At 38.6% G+C, this 20,862-nt stretch overlaps 1 protein-coding gene across 5 annotated transcripts in view; it reads left to right on the top strand.

The window, feature by feature from the left end:
* Window positions 1-20,862, top strand: part of LOC145489641 (eukaryotic translation initiation factor 3 subunit D-like) — a 333,976-nt gene that overhangs the window by 46,663 nt on the left and 266,451 nt on the right. For all 5 annotated transcript variants that reach the window (XR_014049614.1, XM_081468661.1, XM_081468663.1 and 2 more), the window contains 3 exons: window positions 6,868-6,992; window positions 13,332-13,464; window positions 14,069-14,164. Coding sequence is in view for 4 of the 5 variants with exons in the window: in XM_081468661.1 (XP_081324787.1) it covers window positions 6,868-6,992; window positions 13,332-13,464; window positions 14,069-14,164 (354 nt within the window). In the remaining variant the exon portion in view is untranslated. The remainder of the gene's footprint in view (window positions 1-6,867; window positions 6,993-13,331; window positions 13,465-14,068; window positions 14,165-20,862) is intronic.

Raw genomic sequence — 20,862 nt, 5'->3', positions numbered from 1 at the left:
TTTGGAGGTCATCAAGCCTCAAAAACTGCAACACGTACGTCGCTCTTATAAACATGAAGCATTCAACTGAAAGTAAAACACAAACTGGATTTAACAGAACAGTCACACCTTGACATTCTCGCTAAGGACAAATGTAAACGGGCCATAAACACGCGTGGGAATCTTATGTTTAGTTGACGAAATTTCCATCCAAAGCAGCCCTTGAGTTTTTTTTCCTGCTTTTTGTTTGCCTGCTCCTCCACTTCCTATCTAGCTTTCCATTCCTAATATACAAGCAGCTCGTCCACAAAGAAGTCTTCCCCTTCGTCGCTTGAAATATTGCAAATTGCTCTCAAAGCTCTAAGCAGTGAGTTCGCAGTTGTCGAACGTGCTTGATCGGAGTTTATTTCGGAGTCTTTCGAATTGAAACTTAACTCTGACTCTAGTGACGAAAAAGAAATGATTCTGAGACAAAACTTGGACGTTTTAGTCCCAAAATACATTGGAACGATTAGTTTTGTGTTCCATTTTCTCGAGCAAATACAGAGAGTTGGCTGAGGCGCTATTGTGTTTGGTTCCTGGGTAGACATCATCAGGTACCGCCGCCCCAGACTCCCTCAAACGCGGTTGTGAAACACTTTGGGCGTGACTTTGAAAGGGCATAGAAAATCGAGGATTTTACCAAATTCAAGAATTTCTTCACCCAAATGCTTCAAATAAAGTCTAGATTCGTTTTAGTGAAAACAATTTGGGGGGTTAAGTGCACTTTAAGTGCTACTAAAACAAAATTTCCATACGTGAGATTTTTGCTTAGTAATAAAGTTTCAACCTTACTTGGAAACACTGCAGGCTTTTTTCTCGCATACAGTAAGCGAAAACTGCTTTTTCAGCCGTTTGAGGTTGGCTGGTTAAGCCCAAAATTGGCAGCCATCTTGGTGCGGCCAAAATGGCCTAGTGACGTCACTAGTTGTATTACTCTCATGCCGCACTGAAAATTTAGAGTGATTATGGGAGAAGAGGATACTGTTTGAAGCCCCCCAAAAAACATCTTAAGGACATCTCAGAGCTGGAAAGCACATAATAACAGTGGCCTTAGACATGAAGAGGTGGAGAGTCGATCTTGGGGCTTTTCAGTCTATTTAATTGGATATTTCCAGGATACCACTATTTTATGTCAGCAAGCAAACGAGTGCGAGTATTTAAATCGCAAAATGATCGGGACACTTGGTAAAATGGCCAGCACTCAATTAAACAATATCTACACTCATAAAGTAAAAAAGACATGAAAACAAGAGAAAGCGGCTTTTGAAAATATTATCCGGAAATGCTGCTGCGTGAATCACAGCAACAAGACTTCGAGTTTTGGAGTCGCTTCGCTTCAAGGAAATTGCAGATGCTTTGTGAGTTTCACTGTGGACGAGATTGTGCCACAGTGACCTATAGTCCAGTGGCATCTGCTACATCCTACAAGTTATCACAACAGCAACAATTTAAGAAACCCTCTTCTTTTATATGAGGGAGCGAATTTAAAACTATAAAGGTAAACTAAGCTGCCATGACCCTACAGGTATGTTTTCAGGAAACGAGAGAAAGTGTGACATTGCTGGGGCGAAAGGTCATATATGCAAATTAGTTCAAATTCTGTTTAATAAACCTTCGAAAGGAGTGCAAACTAGTGACGTTTCAACAAATTGCTTTGAACTTGGATACTATTAAATGAAGATCATAGACATAAGTATGCGCTGAAGAACTCAAAGTAATCCATTAGCTGTGAAATGTTGCAATTGGGAGATATGTGTAAAAGAGAAGCGAAATTCCCACTTTGTTTACACTGATACGTATGCGGCGATAAAGCAAGCCCTGCTGTGGATCACAATATTTAAAGATACTCTTTGAATTGTCTACCACAACAACTCTCACTTATTAGTTCATAAAAAGATGACCTCTGTGTGCAAAGAAGCACTCGACTCAAAGCTTGTGGAGTGCAGATGGCTGATGCGCTTACCGCTTTTAATGCAGTAAAGTTGCCAAGGATATATTTGAACCTTGTTAATAGACCTTAGATAAACATGAGAATCCAAATTTCAGAACCAGGCTGAAAACAGACGACAATGTATCGTGTTTAGGCTTCTGGGTGTGATATAAAAGTTGCCTCACTCATCTTCAAAGTCTCCAATCAAGTGCTCAAGATATTCAAAAAGTATGCTGAGCTGTTCTAATCTGTAGCATTCATTTTGGTGAATCTTACTACACTCTTTGGCACCCTCCAACATTTATGATGTATTTCCTTTCAAGGCTGGACAGAAATTAGAGGCTAGAAAACTAGTAGGTATCGACAATATGAAGAATAAACTTGAATAAATCAAGTGAAAACAAGGGAGAATCTATAACGCTTCTTGCGTGAATACAGCTAGTGATGTCACAAGGTCCTTAAACTCAGTTTGAGAGCCCGGACACAGTTTTGCTCCAAAAAGTCGATTTCAGCAGCTAAAAAAAGCAGTTTCCATTAGGATTTGACAGAAATAAAGTTCACCATTATTTTAAGCCCGTTTGAAACTATAGATTGGGCTAATAAAAGAGAGTATGAAAATTTCGTTTCAGTAGCACTTTAAGTTTACTAGCCAAGATCCATTGCACCAAGTACGTGTAAGTTTAATAATTGAATATCTTTATAGTGTTAGTCTCATTTCCTTCTCTATTCTCTGATACTATTTTTGTTTTCTTTTATTTGTGTCCAAATCAAGCCTGACTTTTTGTCACAAACATTTTTTGTAACTAATCTTTTCCCACAATCACTGGGCACAGAACCAAAAACGTGTTACCAATGAAATGTGAAATCCTAGGGCTTGCATATGTATAATTAACCATAATAACATGCGAAAATATATAACAAAGGAAGAAGGCATAATGATAGCAATGCCTAAAGCGAAAGTGTTAAATTGAATGTGACTGACTTGCTGATTTAAATTGAGCTTTTTCCAGTTAATGTGCAATGCCTCCTTGAGGTTGAGTTAAAATAATGTCATGGAGGCAGAATCAAGGATTTCAAGGCAATAAACAGGGCTTCTGATAGGTCATGGAAAAAACAGCCAATTTTGTGGGAAATTCATGGAAATTTTCGGAGCAAATTTTGCTGACAAACAGTCAGTAAAAAATGGCCAATTTTGTGGGAATTTTCTGGGCAAATTTTGTTGGAAAGCAATTGGTTTTACACTGTTTTCATGAACATTTTTAACTTAAAAAGACAGCAGTTTTGCCATTTTTTTGGAAAATGATAGAGCAGTTTTCAATTGAGTGTCATTAATCCAAAACCAGTGTGATCATTCTAGGAATCACAAAGGACACAGACATATCATTGAACCAGTCAAAGCTCGAAGTGATTACATGTAGCTGACGCAAAGCGCGGGAAAACGAGGGCAAGTGTGTTACAATTTGTTTTGGTTTTACTTCTGATTGGATGAAAAAGTGGCGCGAGTTTTTAAAGCCAATTGTGTAGCATAGTTGATGCAAAACCAATTACTTCTCAACACTCAAATGAAAACCAGAGATCATCATTTGCTCTTCTAACAGCAATGCACTCAAGAAATGCGCCAATGGCAAAGCTTTCTACGTCATGGCCACAAGGAGTGCCCAGGTTTTTACAACATTAATCTAAGAACGCCTGGTAGTTTTTGGGATGTTGATAACTTGTTGCAGTGACGAAGTTTCACGATAAATTTGCAAGTTTAAGGCAATTTAACAGTGTCAACAGCCAAGATAAGCTTCAAGTTGTAACAAAATGTATTTGGTACGATTTCTAGTGAATTTCGCAGTATTTTTTTTGCATGTTTTTGTGAATTTTGTGGAATTTCACAGATTTACTTGATATTTGGAGCTCCATGACCATGTGAAATATTAGAAGCCAGTTTGGAGATGCCAGCCCAATTCAAAGTGACAAATGCGTCCATGTTATGATCTGTACATTTCGAACAAGGTTGCTATCGACAGCTTTTAAACATTAGAGAACCTCTGCAAAGGTCATGTCTAAATAAAGATTCAGTTGTTGTACTATCTATTCTTCACAGGAACAGCAACAAAGTGGACGAAGATTCCAATTGAAATAATAATTATTTGCTTCATATCATCGTGACTTGTGTGATTTTGCAAGCATGCATGATTTCCCGCAGGCGTGTAATATAAGGATATGTTACCACAATCATCCCAATGCGAGAATGTGATAGCAAATATAGGCAAATTTGTTTCGACAAATGCTTTTATAATAACCTAAGTGACATGAACATTGAGCAATTCGTGATTGAAGCAAAGGAGCGCAGGGTGTCTCAAAAACTCAGAGCTTGAAAACCCAGACCTCAGGCCCTTACAGACTTGCTGGATGTCTCGAAAATTCAGACTCGAAAACTCAGATCCTCTGGTTGTCTCAAAAACTCAGTCCCAAAAAATAAAACAACTCTGTGTTTGCTGCAGATTGCTTCAGGACGTCTTATTTAGAGTTTTTACTGTTCATTTATACAATGTCATATGGAGAATCTGCAGGGAGAGGAAGAGAGATGATAAAACAGCCAGTGGTGTTAGGATCACAAAAATAATACCCAACATTCATACTGTTTTTGAGTTGCTTTATAAGTATTGACCAAATTTATCAGTTGAAATTTATCTATTTAGAGCCATTCGAACCAAATTTAGTTAGCACATGTTACATGACAATTTTGCAAAACAAATAGTGTCATATTGCAGAACCGGATATTCGCAAACGTATAGGTTCTTCAGATACAAAGGGCATTGCCTTGACGAACAGTGAAAAAGACATCTTGAAGCAATCTGCAGGAAACACAGAATTGTTTTACCTGTATTTTTAGGGTCTGAGTTTTCGAGACACCCAACGAGTGGGCAAGTATTGATCACAAACGAGCGAGTGAGTGAGCGAGAGTATTTCCAGGTGAAGTCAATTGATAAAAATCGATGTATTTCTTCATTTACAGTTTTGCCATAGCATAGCTCATTTTGCGTGGCCATTTTGTGTGCAGAATTTATTGTTACATTGGCAATTTTGGAGGGATAAAAAAATTGTTTTACATGCTGGACCAGAGCAAAATTAGGAAAATTAAGAATCAGTGCAAGATAGACTTCATAGGCACTTTAAAGTGCCACTATGATCAAATTTTTACCCCTTGAATTTTTAATTGTATCACATAGAATTCCACGAAAGATTAAAAACACTGTTTACCATTTGCAAAATATCTGCATTACCTCCAGAGAGAATTAAGTTTAAAAAAAGTGCAATATATACAAATTAGGGAACTGATGACATCATACACTCAACCCAATATTACATTGAGTATATAAAAAAAAAGCTATCTAGGTCAATTTGCAGCAAATTAAAGACCATTGAAACTTGGCAGGCTAATAGTTCTGCAGGCAACACGCCTAGTAGTCTCTGCAGCTGTTTTTTGGAATGTCATGCCATGCTCTAGGGGGAGACTACATACCTAGGCCTGTTCCCATGGCAATTCACTCTTTTCCATTCCCCCCCCCCCCCGACCTGATTTTAATATTTCAATGATTTTCAGCTTGAAAAAACATTAAACAAGATCACAAACTCGACCTAACATATTTCTATGCTTGCTGGATCGTGCTAATGAGGTACCACTGGCAAATATCAAAATGTAATGCCAAAGGTGGCCAGAAAAGTCTTCAATATCTGGGAGGTCTGGAACCTAGTATGTTGCCATGGTGACATAGATGTTGCACTCATATTGTGGAGATCATCTAGTAGAATCCTTCCACCCAAAATAAAATATTTCTGATACGAATTGGCTGCAGAGATTTGATCAAAATTTCATCGAGTGACTAATTTGCATATTTTATTCACTTGAATATCTCTGGAACAAAAAGAGATATTATAGACTACTTGTTTATGTTTTAAAATGGCTTAGATCAGAAAGATGCGAAATTCATCATAGTAGCAAGTAATTCTCAAATGGATGCTTTTGAAATCACAACCCTAATAAATGCTATTTCATTACAGTGGCATCAGTCAGTGATTATGTATTCTTAAAATGAGATCCACCTCTTGAATGGACAACATACCATGATCAGTAATGCCTTCTCCGAAGGCATTTGTACAGAACTAAGATTTAGAATAAATTATAACTCAGCTAACAGCACAATAATTATTGGAGGTGCAGTGCCCTCATGATTAGTGCACTCAACTCAGGATCAAGTGGTCTGGGTTTGAGCTCTGTTGCTGTAGCCTGGAATAATGTGAGATTTTCTTGGGCAAGACACTGTACTCTCACAGTGCCCCTCTCCACCCAAGAGTACAAATGAGTACTGGCAAATTTAATGCTGGGGATAACCCTGTGATTGACTAGCATTCCATCCAGGGGGGACTAGAAATATTCCAGTGGCTTCATGCTGCATGTACAATCACTGGAATAAGCTCTGGCCTGATAGGCCACTTGGCTTGTATGCAGTGTATAGTTTATCTTACCTACCTTAACAGCACAACTGAGGTACATGGAAATCTTTGGAAATTTTCTTCTGTAATGGAAAGAAACTTACAAGCTACCATTGTAAGTATCTTTAAAGACAAAATCACATGAATTTTAGTATTGAGTAGTGAAGAAATATTGTTTAGTTACAAACAACCTACTAAAGAAGATGGGGAAAATCAGACCCCTCAGTTTGTTCCTGTTTGTTGAAATACAGATAAATCCCTTGAACATCTACATTTCTCTCTCACCAGTTTGTCACAACTCATTGCACAGACCTACTTGTAGTATGGCCGTAATATGCTGGAGGCAGCTGGATACTGTTTTTGTTTTTGTACCCTACATTTGCAATATACAATAAAACATTTTACAATTCTAACTTATTAACTTGTTCCAGAACATACACAAGAGGGCACCCTCAGTAGCAGTGCGTGAAGAATGGAAAGTGCTGGAAGATGGTGAAATGGACTTTCCGCGACTTTCCAAGCTTAATTTACCAAATGTGGAGGAACCTGAAAATCTGTAAATATTACACTGAAATTGTGCAGTTCCAGAGAATATCTATACTCCCTCAATAGAAGGGATTAGAATTTCCTGGGGTGAGGTTTTTTCTAAGACCAAAACATTTAAAGAAATGTATTAGGAATTTCCAGAGGGGTGGGTGGTCTTAAAAAAAAATCCCTTCCTTGGGGGAGGTATGGATCTTTTCTGGAACTACTCATTGTTATAGTTATATTAACTTCATAATAATACTTAAGCCAATTACAGTCCGTGACTGATGGAATACATCCGTTTACTGTGGTTTCTGTGGTTGAGGATCTTGCTCGTGATTGGTTATAATACAATCAACATTCCAGACATATTTTTTCTGGGTTTGACTGTAACAGATCTAAAATAGGTACGCAAGGCGTGCAAGAGTTATTTTTTTGTGTGAAGTGTCGGAGATAGGAGCATTCATGGTACAGTAATGATTTGGTTAATTTGACATTTTTTCTTTGGTTGCGATGTTACATCGGTCATGGTAAGGTAGCTAAATAGTAAGCCATAAAATGTTTGACTGAACGAACTACAGTAATCTTACATGTCTCCAGATTAATGTAGATACCATCTTATTTTCTAACAGGCAATTTGATTCAATCTTTGATACAACCCGGTGTGACACGCGCACATGCATAACCCTTCCAACCCCCAAGAGGAATTTTTGCTCAAAAATACTCAAGGTAATTTAGGGACTTTTTCGCATTTTATACGAGACGTAAGTTTACCTTTTCACACAACACAGCACAGCACAACTTCACCGAAAATAGAAAGAAAGAGAAAAAAACCTCTGACACGTTGAAAGTCTGATTTAATTAAATTGCACTTTCACTTGGTGCCGCGCAGTCTTCAAAGAACATTTAAACAGTTTTCATACTTTTTACCTTAAAAAATATTGGACTGAAATGAATGTCATCAAATAAAACTATTAAACTGCTACTGCAGAGACGTAAAAACCGTCCAGAAATGAAAGCTTTTTTGTTTAATATCCTTGAAACAATAGCCGATAACTTGTCAGCTCTAATTGAATTTACTCCCATATAAAAAACAAAAGTGTTAAGTTACCATTTGTTACTAAAGATAGCAAACATCTCGTGGGAAGGAGTGGTGACGATTCGTCCGCTCTAATTGAATTTACTCCCTTGTGAAAGACAAGAGTGTCACATTACACTTTGTAACTAAAAAACAAAAATATCTTGTTATATTTGCATGCAACAAGAACAAAGCAATCGTCACCCGCACTTACTATTTTAAACGTTAGAACTGTTTCAAATCTTAAGTCCCGTCCCCTCTAAAACATGTCCTAAGAACTAGAAGCGACGATTCGTGACCTCTAATTGAATTTACTCCTTGTGAAAAACAAAAGTATCAAGTTACTTTTAACTAAAAATAAAATATCTCGTTGCATTTGCATACTACGAACTCACGAACTGTTTCAAACCTCAGGCATACCTGCCAACCCCCAGAGTACAAAAACCTGGAGACGGCTAGAAGTCTTTCCAATTTTGTACCATGTATTGTGCAATTTGATTAGTCGATTTCTGACCAGTTAGGATACTTGTTAAATATATATCAATTTGATTGTTCTGTTTTACTTTGTCCGATCAAGAGCAGCTCAAATAAGAGCAACAAATTCCCTTCTTGTTTTATTTTCCTTTTTGAAATCTTGAAAATAACGAAATTAATGAAAAAAAAAAAAAAAACAATTAAAAAGAGCCACGGTAGGTAGTTCCCGGGAGATCTGGTGCTCTAACCGGGAGATCGGGAGATTTGATGAAAAACTTGGAGACTCCCGGGAAAACCGGGAGAGTTGGCAGGTCTACTCAAGGCTCATCTCGTTCATTTAACTAATATCCTGAGCCTAACCCACGGAAAATGTCGAAGTAAACCCAATATATGAATACTTCCTCTTCTTTTATAGAAGAATGAATACGGCCGTTCTGAACTTTATCGGGATCAGATCTTCTCACATACCATTTACCTTTAAAACAAGAAATTTGATTGGCTGTTTATAGTGGATCCAATCTGATTGGTGTGACATACATACATCTCTCACTCACTCACTCACTCACTCACCCATTGACCCGTAACATACTCGACGCGCCGACTAAGAGGTATTTTTTTGTAAAAAAAATAACTCAAAAAGTGTTCAAAAAAGAACAACTAAATTTTTGATCGCCTTTTGCAGTCTTCTTCAGAGAAATAGCGCTACAAGATAACAGAATGCAAATATGCAAGTTAGCAGACTGCTGCTCTATTTTTAAACATGGAGAATCCGACAAGAGGTCGGAAAATTCGGATTTTCTTTTATTGCGTCAAAAAGACCCTTTTGGTGAAGTAATTTCAGAAATATACTTTGAAAGTTCCAGCGACCTCACATTTTTGAGTTATTTTTTTGTAAAAAAAATACCTCTTAGTCGGCGCGTCGGATATGTTATGGACGGGTCAATGGGTGACTGACTGACTGACTGACTGACTGACTGACTGACTGACTGACTGACTGACTGACTGACTGACTGACTGACTGACTGACTGAGTGAGAGTGAGTGAGAGTGAGTGAGTGAGTGAGTGAGTGAGTGAGTGAGTGAGTGAGTGAGTGAGTGAGTGAGTGAGTGAGTGAGTGAGTGAGTGAGTGAGTGAGTGAGTGAGTGAGTGAGTGAGTGAGTGAGTGAGTGAGTGAGTGAGTGAGTGAGTGAGTGAGTGAGTGAGTGAGTGAGTGAGTGAGTGAGTGAGAGAGAGAGATGTATGTATGTCACACCAATCAGATTGGATCTACTATGAACAGCCAATCAAATTTCTTGTTGTAAAGGGAAATGGTACGTGAGAAACACAAGGTATGTATAAACACAAGGACTTTGGTAATTGAAAAATAAAGAGTGACGTGTATGTTGCCGATTTGTGATTTTTAGTCCGGTTTGGAGGGGTGTGTGACAGTTACATACGTACATTGGGTTGTTTTAGAGTGCATAATTTTCAGTGTAATGGTGGCTAGTTATGAACGAGATGAGTCTTGGGTTTTGAAGCAGTTCATGAGTAGTAGGCAAATGGCACGAGATATTTTTACTTTTAATTACAAAGGGTAACTTGATACTTTTGTTTTTCACAAGGAGTTAATTCAATTAGAGGTCATAAATCGTCGGTTCTAGTTCTTAGGACATGTTTTAGAGGAGACGAGACTATTTAGATTTGATGCAGTTCTAACGTTTACAATAGTAAGTGCAGGTAACGATTGTTTTGTTCTTATTGCATGCAAATATAACGAGATATTTTTATTTTTTAGTTACAATGGGTAATTTGACACTCTTGTTTTTCACAAGGTAGTAAACTCAATTAGAGCTGACGAATCGTCACCACTTGTTCCCACGAGATGTTTACTATTTTTAGTTACAAATGGTAACGCGACACTTTTGTTATTCATATGGGAGTAAATTCAATTAGAACTTACAAGTTATCGGCTATTGTTCCCAGGTTAAACAAAAAAGAAGCTTTCATTTCTAGAGTGTTTTTACGTCTCTGCAGTAGCAGTTTAATATTTTTATTTGATGGGCATTTTATGACATTCTTTTCAGTCCGATATTTTTAAAGGTAAAAAGTATGAAAACTGTTCAAATGTTCTTTGAAGACTGTGTGGCACCAAGTTAAAGTGCAATTTAATTAAATCAGACTTTCAACGTGTCAGAGAGGTTTTTTTCTCTTTCTTTCAATTTTCGGTGAAGTAGTGTTGTTGCGTTGTGTTGTGTAAAAAGGGTAAACTTACGACTCGTATAAAATGCGAAAAGTTCTCTTAAGTTGAGTATTTTTGAGCAAAAATTTCTCTTGGGGGCTGGAAGGGCTCCCGAGGGGGTACTCCCAGAAAAATTGGTTGGGGGTGTGCGGCCCGCTTCCCAAAACCCTTACCCTATTTATGACCAAAATCTGCGATATTCCTTACCCTATTTCTGACCTGACCAAAAATTCGAAACCCTATTTACGACCTGACCCTCAAATCAAAACCCTGTTTCAGACCTGCGTTCTAATTAGCTCCCTAGTTCAAACCAATGTTAAATTACCGTAAACATATAAATTTGTGAAGGGCTTTTGTTGATTTTCTTTTCGATAATGATGAAAAAAAGGTTTCTTCTTAAAGCATACTCATATCAAGGCTAGAGTGCAAAAACCGTACCCTATTTATGACCAAAACAGCTGAAACACCATAGCCTTTGGGACCGCACAGACCTATATAGCCCATATAAGGGAGTTCCCCCCCCCCCCCCCGGGGGAAGGGCTAAGTGATCGGTGAGTGAGGGAGTTATGCTTGTGCGCGTGTCAGACCAATCACAGTGTGGGTTGTATCAAAGAACGAATAAAATTGCCTGTTAGAAAATAAGATGGTATCTACATTAATCTGGAGACATGTCAGATTACTGTAGTTCGTTCAGTCAAACATTTTATGGCTTACTATTTAGTTATCTTACCATTACCGATGTAACATTTTATGTACATCATAAACTCCCAGTTTCTTTCTTGCTGTACATCGCAACCAAAAAAACTTGTCAAATCAACCAAATCATTACTGTAAACAGCTCCATGAATGCTCCTATCTCCGAGACTTATAGTTCACAAAAAAATAACTCTTGCACGCCTTGCGTGCCTATGTTTGTGAAATCTAGGAAAGTTGGAATACCGCTCAATCAACCAAGATGGCCGATGGAATTTATACAAAATTGCACATTTTCAACAGGCCAATACAGAAAGAAGGGAGCTTGCCTGGATTTCATATTCACACAGTTTGTAATTTACACCTTGATCATTCCTCTGAGCTAAAAGTCATCTTGAGGTAAATATGTTTTGTCCACTTCTTGGGCGTTTGAAAAAATACAACTATCGCAATTTAACTTACATGTAAAATTCAACTGATTTTAGAGGGTCATAACTCTTCTAGTATACGAATCTCTCAACAAATAAAAGGTTCTAAGGGAAGAGCTATGCTATAGGTATACCATATCTAAATGGCTAGTTTGGCCCGTGAAAATTAAACGCGCTAGACGAAAAACTATTAGGGGTATTTTGACCAATTGCGCCTTTTTCGGACGAGCAAGCAAGAACTTCGATTTCGCTGTCATCTTTATGAACATTATTCGACATGTTTTATAACAAAAATTATTCGTAGACATCGTGTATTGTAAACTTAAGTAATACTTTAAATAAAACCTCAGAATAAGCCTTGGTTATAGATGACACAGTCGTCTAGAAATCAGCCGGCGCCCAAGCAGGCGACTTTGGCAAAATGTCGGCCCTCACGGTGGAACGGTGTTGAACTTTTCCCTCTACATTGTTTTAGACAAAGATACATAGGGAAAATGGCCAAAAAGGAAGTAGCGAACGTTTCTCGGTTTTATCTGTCAAATTTACGGCGATTTTGGATTGCGAAACTCCCGTCCATGACTTAATGAGTCTTTATGGCCCGTCACAAGAGTCACGTCGTCCTCTCACGTAGATTTCTACAGGACTTTGCCATCTATAACCAAGGCCATTGATTAGGTATGATTTAAATTATTGCTTACATGTGTGATACACAATGTCAAAGAATAATTTGTGTGATGAAACATGTCAAATTATGGTCATAAAGATGACTGCGAAATCGAAGTTCTTGCTCGCTCGTCCGAAAAAGGAGCAATTGGTCAAAATACCCTTTATAGTTTTTCGTCTAGCGCGCTTAATTTTCACGGGCCAAACTAGCCATTTAGATATGGTATACCTACAGCATAGCTCTTCCTTTAGAACCTTTTATTTGTTGAGAAATTCGTATACTAGAAGAGTTATGACCCTCTAAAATCAGTTGAATTTTACATGTAAATTAAATTGCGATAGTTGTATTTTTCAAACGGCCAAGAAGTAGACAAAACATATTTACCTCAAGATGACTTTTAGCTCAGAGGAATGATCAAAGTGTAAATTACAAACTGTGTGAATATGAAATCTAGGCAAGCTCCCTTCTTTCTGTACTGGCCTGTTGAAAATGTGCAATTTTGCATAAATTCGATCGGCCATCTTGATTGATTGAGCGGTATTTCGAACTTTCCTAGATTTCACAAAAATGTGAAGTCGCTGGAACTTTGAGAGTATATTTCTGAAAAATACTTCACCAAAAGGGTCTTTTTGACGCAATAAAAGAAAATCCGAATTTTCCGACCTGTCGTCGGATTCTCCATATTTACAGGCAGTGGCTCTTAAAGAATTATCATGTACATAGATCGCTCAAGAAGCCTCATAATAAGGTAAGACATTTAGTGGATCAGTGTGCAGTTAAAATGAAAGCTAAAATGCCTTTTTTTCTGTTTTTAGGTATGTTTGTGGTAGTTTAGAGTATTATGAAAAGAGTTACGATCGTGTAACAACAAAGAATGAAGTGCCTTTAGCTGGAGTAAACAGAATCTTCCACAAAGTAACAACCACAGATGACCCTATTATCAGGAAGGTATGTACAGTAGAAGCTGCCCAGTTAGACTCTGACCAACAGATGAAAATTATGATGATGGTGATGGTGATCAGACGGTGGTGATAATGAACACATACTTGCATCATAACTGTACATGTAGGTTCATTTCCTAACTACAGTGGATACCAATAATTATTATGAACCGTGGCATAACAGACATGATCAAAAACTGGATCACTGGATAATGCTATTCAAGAGTTTTCATTGGCTTAGCAATATCATGGTATATGAGCCATTATGCCATGCTCTACAAAGTAATATGGAAAACGTATGCATAATTGTTTGGGGCATTTTTATTTTTTACAATGTATTTTAGTTTAGTTTTCTGTATTTTGCGGGCATTGTTAAGAAAACAATTATTCCATTTGCACTTCTTGGATATGAGATGATTATGGCCAGTTCTGTGCACCTTGCTCGCTATCTATTAAGTGATTATCCCATGAGCATGTGTTGGATTTGACTTGGCGAAAATCATGCACAATGCATGCCAGAATGGATCCAAAAGGGTGCTACGTAGGGTCTTGGGTAAAGATAAACGCTACTGTGTAAATATACATGTGTGTACCACTTCTTTTTGTTTCAGTTACTTTCAAAAGGAAATGTTTTTACAACTGATGCCATTACAGCTACGCTTATGACTGCTACACGTTCTGTTTACTCATGGGATGTTATAGTTCAGGTATTCAACCTTACATGATTATAATTGAATGCAGTGGTGGTGGTGGTGGTGGTGGTATTGGTGGTGGTGGTGGTATTGGTGGTGGTGGTGGTATTGGTGGTGGTGGTAGTGGTGGTGGTGGTGGTAGTGGTGGTGGTGGTGGTATTGGTGGTGATGATGGTAGTGGTGGTGGTGGTGGTGGTATTGGTGGTATTGTTATTGTCGTTATTATTATTTTTGTTTAATAATTGTTTATTTTTTAATTATTTTTTCGTAGTGGAACTAACAAACTTGACTATTTAGTAGTGAATTCAACCTATATTGACTGCTGCTAGAGCCTTGAGCATTTTACTGCCCTTATGTGAAATGAGCATCTCTGCGGTCACGCGTTCTGATGAAATTAACATTTTGCTGGTTTCTAAGTGAGATCAACATCCTTGCCGTCACGCGTTCACGTGAAATCAACATTTTAACCTATCGAGACCTGAAATCAACATTTTTGAGCTTATGCGTTTCGTGAAGTTAGCTTTTTGCTATTTTCTAAGTGAAAGCAAAGTTTTCGCGGTCGCGCGTTAACGTGAAATCAACATTTTAACTGTTTTGACCCGAAATCAATATTTTTTAAGGTTACTCGTTGCGAGAAATCAACATTTCGCTGTATTTCAAGTGAAATGAACGTCCTTGTGGTCGCGCGCTGAAGTGGCAACAAATCTAAGTTTTTTTGCATACGTAATATCTCAAAAGCGATGCAAACTTCAGCAAAAACACATACAGAACATTGTTTAACACACCTAAAATAAAACGCATGCGAAATTTGGAGCGTTTTTGACAAAGTTGACTTTTGAGCAAAATACCTAACGCCCTTTTTCCACCGAACCCTTCACACAAACGATGCCGGGCTTTGTTATAATAAACCGAGGAGAGAGTGACTTTGACTTATAACAAAGGCGCGCCTCGGTTTATTATAACAAAGGATCGGCTCGGTTTATCATAACAAAGGCCCTGGCTTCGTCTATCTGAAGGACTCGGCTGAAAAAGAGCATTAGGTATGTTGCTCAAAAGTGAGCTCTGTCGAATACCTCCAAATTTCGCATGCAGTTTTGTTTACAATTGGTATGTTTAGGTATGGTAAGCAATGTCCCGTAATTTTTCCGCTTAAGTTTGCTTCGTTTTCGAGATATTACGTTTGCAGAAAAGCACTCGGTTTTCCTAGCGGCGTCTTTATAATTACTGTACTCCACGTGGTCCAATCACTATTACTACTACTAATAATGGGCATCTGTCAGTCTCGAGAGACTATGGATACGCGCTCTGGGTGTTTGTACTGGCTCTAGGACAGTGTTGGGTGTGACTAGTCGGGCCGATTAGGGAGGGACAGTCTCTCCCACACTGGGTGCAGGTATAGTCTGACGTTGGTCTGTATACACTGCATAACAGGTGTGGTACCTTATTAGTGAATAGCACAAAGATATATGAAAATTATTGTTTGCTCTCAGAATTATTCTTCCTAGGACAAAGCAATTTGTTCTTAATGCATGTGCAGAAGATTAGTCTGTGCTAGTGTCTTTTGTACAATAAGAAAGATACATTACCTACAGGATCACACAAAAATGTTGTGTACATTTCCTTGTAGTAGAACATAACATAGAATTTATGCATTCTAGCATCATCAGTGTGGTACAGTTTTTTTCTCGTCTACAGAGCCACATACTCTTTTTGGGCACTAATTAATGGCATCTTTTTCTTACCAGTGCAGACTGCACTGCACTGTGTCTTAGCATATCTTTTTTCTCTCACATAACGTTTTCTGTTGTTTTCAAACTTCAGTGTTTGCCAGACTTTAAATTATAGTCCATGAGCCAGGGCAGGTTCTCGGTACCACTCGGGGGGAGAAAATGTGAGTGATATCTGATGAAAGGTTGTATGAAGGACTTTTCAAATTTACCTGATAGCAATCGTGAAAGAGTAGCTTTCAGTATTTTTTGCGTACTTCTTTTTTTTCAAAAATATTGCTGGGACATGGAAACGAGGCTCACATTAAAACAGTTATTTTAAATGCGTTCTTTATTTATAATATTAATAAATTACTAAATTGTACAGTTAACAGCTTTTCTTAACATTTTTGGTTAAAATCTAAAATTTATAAGTTGATTTGAAAAAGAAAAACTTAAATGAAACCATACAGCTCAAACTCTAAAAGCATCATGGGTAACTTCTAAGATGACGGTCTCGCTGCATGGTAAATACTTCAAAGTTCTTGCCAAATTTTCGCAGTTTGGACGCTTTTTGTCAAGTAATGTAGAGAAAAAAAGGAACACTTAGTATTTTTATGCTCACTGAATAAAACATTTACAAACATTCAACAGTTTCTGTTCGACTCAAGGAAACTTGACTGCTATATACAGTTTCAATTGATGTTTTATTTCTAGACCAAACTAAACGACCAGCTTTTAAAACTTGTATTATTCACTGCTCATATGATAAAAGTCGGCTAATTAGTCCTATTTAAAAAAAAAAATCTCGACTCTTTGAAATATTTATTGAAGGCGGCTACAATTAAAAGTCACGGGCCATTGCTTTATTCATTGGCAGACAATACCAAGGAAGGAGAAATTCCCCAAGTCATATATCACAGGAAATGCCGAAGTCTTTTTAGCATGAAGCGAGATTAATTGGAGAGCATTTTTCATACAACGGCCGCGAAACAGATTTCGAAGTTTAATTTGGAAAGCGAACGGCAAAGATCTCGTTGGCAAGAGCCAAGCACGAGCAGAACTTGCTCGAAAATGTACACTTTTTGCGAAAATAAGACTGCATGTACAAGAACACGCGATCCCTTTGACTCAGTAGGTTGACTTGTATTTAGATGCTTTAGAAAAGCTGCTTTTGCTGCGGGTGATAGTAGGCTTATTGGCCTTGCCTGTCGTGATTTATTAGCAGCTGAAGCGTGTTACCATGGTCGGTGCTTTTGAGATTGTACCCGACTAGATAAAGTGAGCAACTACACTGACTTGGAACGCAGTGAACACGACGCGGATGAAAACCAATTTTTTTGATATAGAGTCTCAAGCTTATGACAAACTGTTTGAGTTTATTTGATCAGATTTATTAAATCCCAGGCTTATTCAGATGGTTGATCTGAGAGAGAAGTGGTAATCTCCATGCGATCAATGGGCGCTACTGAAATATCCGAATCAACGAAAAAGACATTTCTGAAGAAAGTTATAGAAAACGATTTCGGCGACTTGTTACAATTTGAAGATCTCCCGAACAATAATAAAGTTTTTGTTCTTTCCAAAAATTTTTCAAATGCTCAACTGGCCAGAGAGATAGTAACTTTATCTCAGCAATTCGACAACAGGGCTGACACCATGTAAAGTCAAGGAAAATAGCAAGTTGGACTGTACATCTGTAATGTAGTTCTTTCAAATGATACTGAAATGGCATGGCCACCGAAATCTTCTGAACTATGTGAGAATGCAATCAATCTCCCAGCACAACTAGATGCCTTTCTATATACTCTTCTAACTAGCAACTCAGAAATTCCGACGGAATATCTTCATCGCCACCGGTGCCTTGTTGGCAACTCTTTTAGGCAAGGCATTATATACGGGATAACTGGAGGAAAACTTACCAAGCAAATGCTAATACCATACGCAGTAAAAGCTTTGCAAACCGCGATGTTGAACTTATACAAATGTTAAGCCGATGTGGGCATGGGATTGCCTATAAGTAAATTGAGGAAATAAACACAGCACTTTGCGTACAAAAAATGGCCGTGACGTCTGATAATGATGTTCCTTTGCTGAAAAATATTCAGGTAACGCTTGTGTGGGATATAATATTGATAGAATAGAAGAGACGCTTTACGGCGAAGGAACATCTCATCGAGTAAATGTTATTGCTGTCTAAGCCAGGCATTTTGGTCCCCAAACCTCCCTCCGCCCCCTGGAACTGAGCAAGTTAGGACAAGGAAAAGAAATATTGATCCTCCTGTAATCTCGCTTGTACCTCCATATAACGCTGGTGATCGCACGACACGAAGAGGACATGCAATTGATGATGTCGATGCTCGACGGAAGCTGGATCAATCCCTTTAAGGGAGAAAGGGAAGACCTAGTTGTCTATCGACCGGCAACCTCGCAACTCCTGAGATAGAGAAGATCTGCATGCTTCCAGCAGAGGCTTTCGGAGAGACGGTTTATAAGACATTTTGTCATGACAGGCTTGAGTCTGACCAACGTAAGGTGAGATTCTGCGACAAAATTACGAACCTCCAAGCTTAAACAAGAAGATGAAAGGACAAATAGGGTCAAGCGAGGAAGTAATCATTAAAGCGGATCGTGCGCAGTTTCCTCAAATGATCATGCTGAGAACAGAACGTTGAAGATGAATGATGTACTGAACCACCCTCTCGGACCTCGCCCTTGGGCCCTTGACACGGCTGATGGATTGTTTAGGAGAACCAACAAATCATCACTTGCCAAGGAGCCAGGCAGAAGAACATGACGGCAGCACATATGATTCCTCAGCGGTGCAGGCGAATTTTTGACGAAATGGTAATGCTCCAGAAGATAAGAGGCGACCAGAAAACATTTGCTGAATTGGCTGACAGTATGATGTCCATGGTTTTGCATGAAGGAACAGACAGCCAGCGTATTGACGTGGTCTTCGACGTTTACAGAAATAATTCCATCAAAAACCACAAGAGAGAGAAGAGAGGCTCAGAAAGCGGTCACTGATAAAGCCAGAAACTTCAAGGCAGACTACAAGATGCATCAATGGCGGACATTCTTGTCCAATTCCAAGAATAAATCGCTCCTGAGCAAATTTATCTCAGAAAAGTGGCAAAATAAGAGGCACAGAGAGAGGTTCGCTGGAAAGACAACCTTGGTAACGACCGAGGATTACTGCTATGAACTCTCCTCAAGAGGAGTAACAGCAAGGGGAGAGCTAAGGTCGACGCACGAGGAAGCGGGTACCAGAGCGTTTCTCCATGCAGCACAAACAGAGCTGTAGTTATTACGTCTAAGGCTTTTTTTTTTATTATCGCATGGTTATGGAGTCTGTAACGCCATTGGACTTTGTTGTAGGATATTCTGTGCCAAACAAGGCAAAGTTGACTCGAACCAGCTACCTCCCTGTGGGGACTGTTTCTGTTGTTTAAGGATGTACTCCTTGAGAGCAAACTACCAATTGCAAGCAGCTATTTGGAGAAGTATACAGAGCTGCCCTTAAGTCCCTTCACCAGTTGGTCAAGGATGGGTCGAAGATTGTTGCAACTTATCCATCAAATGGATGAATGGCAACCCCTCCCCTGCAGTTCTTCTCGAGTTTCTCTCCTGTTTTTGTGCAAGATCATGCAAGCTGTCCACGTGCCAACCTGCCTTACAAACAGCCTTAAATGCACCGATATGTACCGCCTTCGTGAATGCAACAATAGGGGTCTTAAGTAATGACGACGGCGACGCCAGAGACGACGTCCAGTAAAAAATAGTTTTATATTTTACCTTCGAATTTCGCAGCAGTATAGATTTGTTCGATGCACCTATCTGTCCCAGAACTTACTCAAGCTAAATGTGTAATGCCAGAGTTGAATTCCAAATTAAAATACGAAACACTAGCCGCTGCCGTTCGCCTTCTCCAAAATACGCAGAACCAAGTCATTTCACGTTGTTAGTTTGAAGAGGACGGCAAAGAAATGTACAAAGATTTATAACGCGCTTGCACAGCCATTGTTCTGGTCATTAAATCTTTTGTTTGGTAACGTTCTCGTTGCCGTTGCCGTCGTGGGTTGCTTAAGGTCTCTAATTGTTCTGCTCATTAAACCTTTTGTTTGGTGACGTTCTCGTTGCCGTTGCCGTCGTGGTTTTCTTAAACTCCCTAATAGTGCTGAGGAGGAGGAGATTCTTGATGAACAATGCTCTGATGACGAGGAGGATCAGGAAAATTAAGGCATTTCAAATATCAATAGAAATAATCCGTTAAGCTAGATTTCTCAAAGTGGAATATTTCAGGTTTATGACAAAGAATATGTTGGCGAAACTTCTTGTTTATTAGAAACTAGAGTAGAGGAACAACTTTCAGGGAATTCATCAGCTGTTCGTGAACATTGCCAGCTCACGGGACATTCAGTGGATTCTAGCAAAACAAAAGTTCTTGCCGTGGAAAGCTACACGTTCAAACGCCTCGTAAGGGAGGCTATCGAGATCAGATTACAGAAGTCTTTTGAACAGAGACAATGGCTTCGAGTTAGCTAACATCTATGACGATTTTAGCCCCCTTGAAGCCCTAATGAACATGATATAACCCTTTTTAACATTCACATTTTTATTGTGCCTGAGGAAGTTCAGTTGAGCCGAAGGAAATATTCCACTTTCAGAAAGATTTTTATCGCGCTCTGAGTACAGGAAATTTTTTTATATTTTAATCATGATTCTGGAGCAGGAACACTATTTTTTGTTGTAATTATTTAAAGGTTAACGCACTCAGCGAGTGAATTATCGGGATTCACCTGCACGAGTTCACTAACAATGTACGAGAAATTTCAACACCGCACTCGGCAAAGCCTCGTGCAGTATTGAAAATTTCGAGTTCATTGTTAGGGAACGATTACAGGTAAATCCCAATAATTCACGAACAATGTTTGCACTAACATTTTTATTATTCAAATTGAATACACTGCACAAAGAAAACTGCATTGAAACCACTATATTTGA

Source organism: Orbicella franksi, chromosome 6, assembly GCF_964199315.1.
Source record: "Orbicella franksi chromosome 6, jaOrbFran1.1, whole genome shotgun sequence".
NCBI classification, from domain to species: Eukaryota; Metazoa; Cnidaria; class Anthozoa; order Scleractinia; family Merulinidae; genus Orbicella; species Orbicella franksi.
This window is presented reverse-complemented; position numbering and strand designations above follow the sequence as displayed.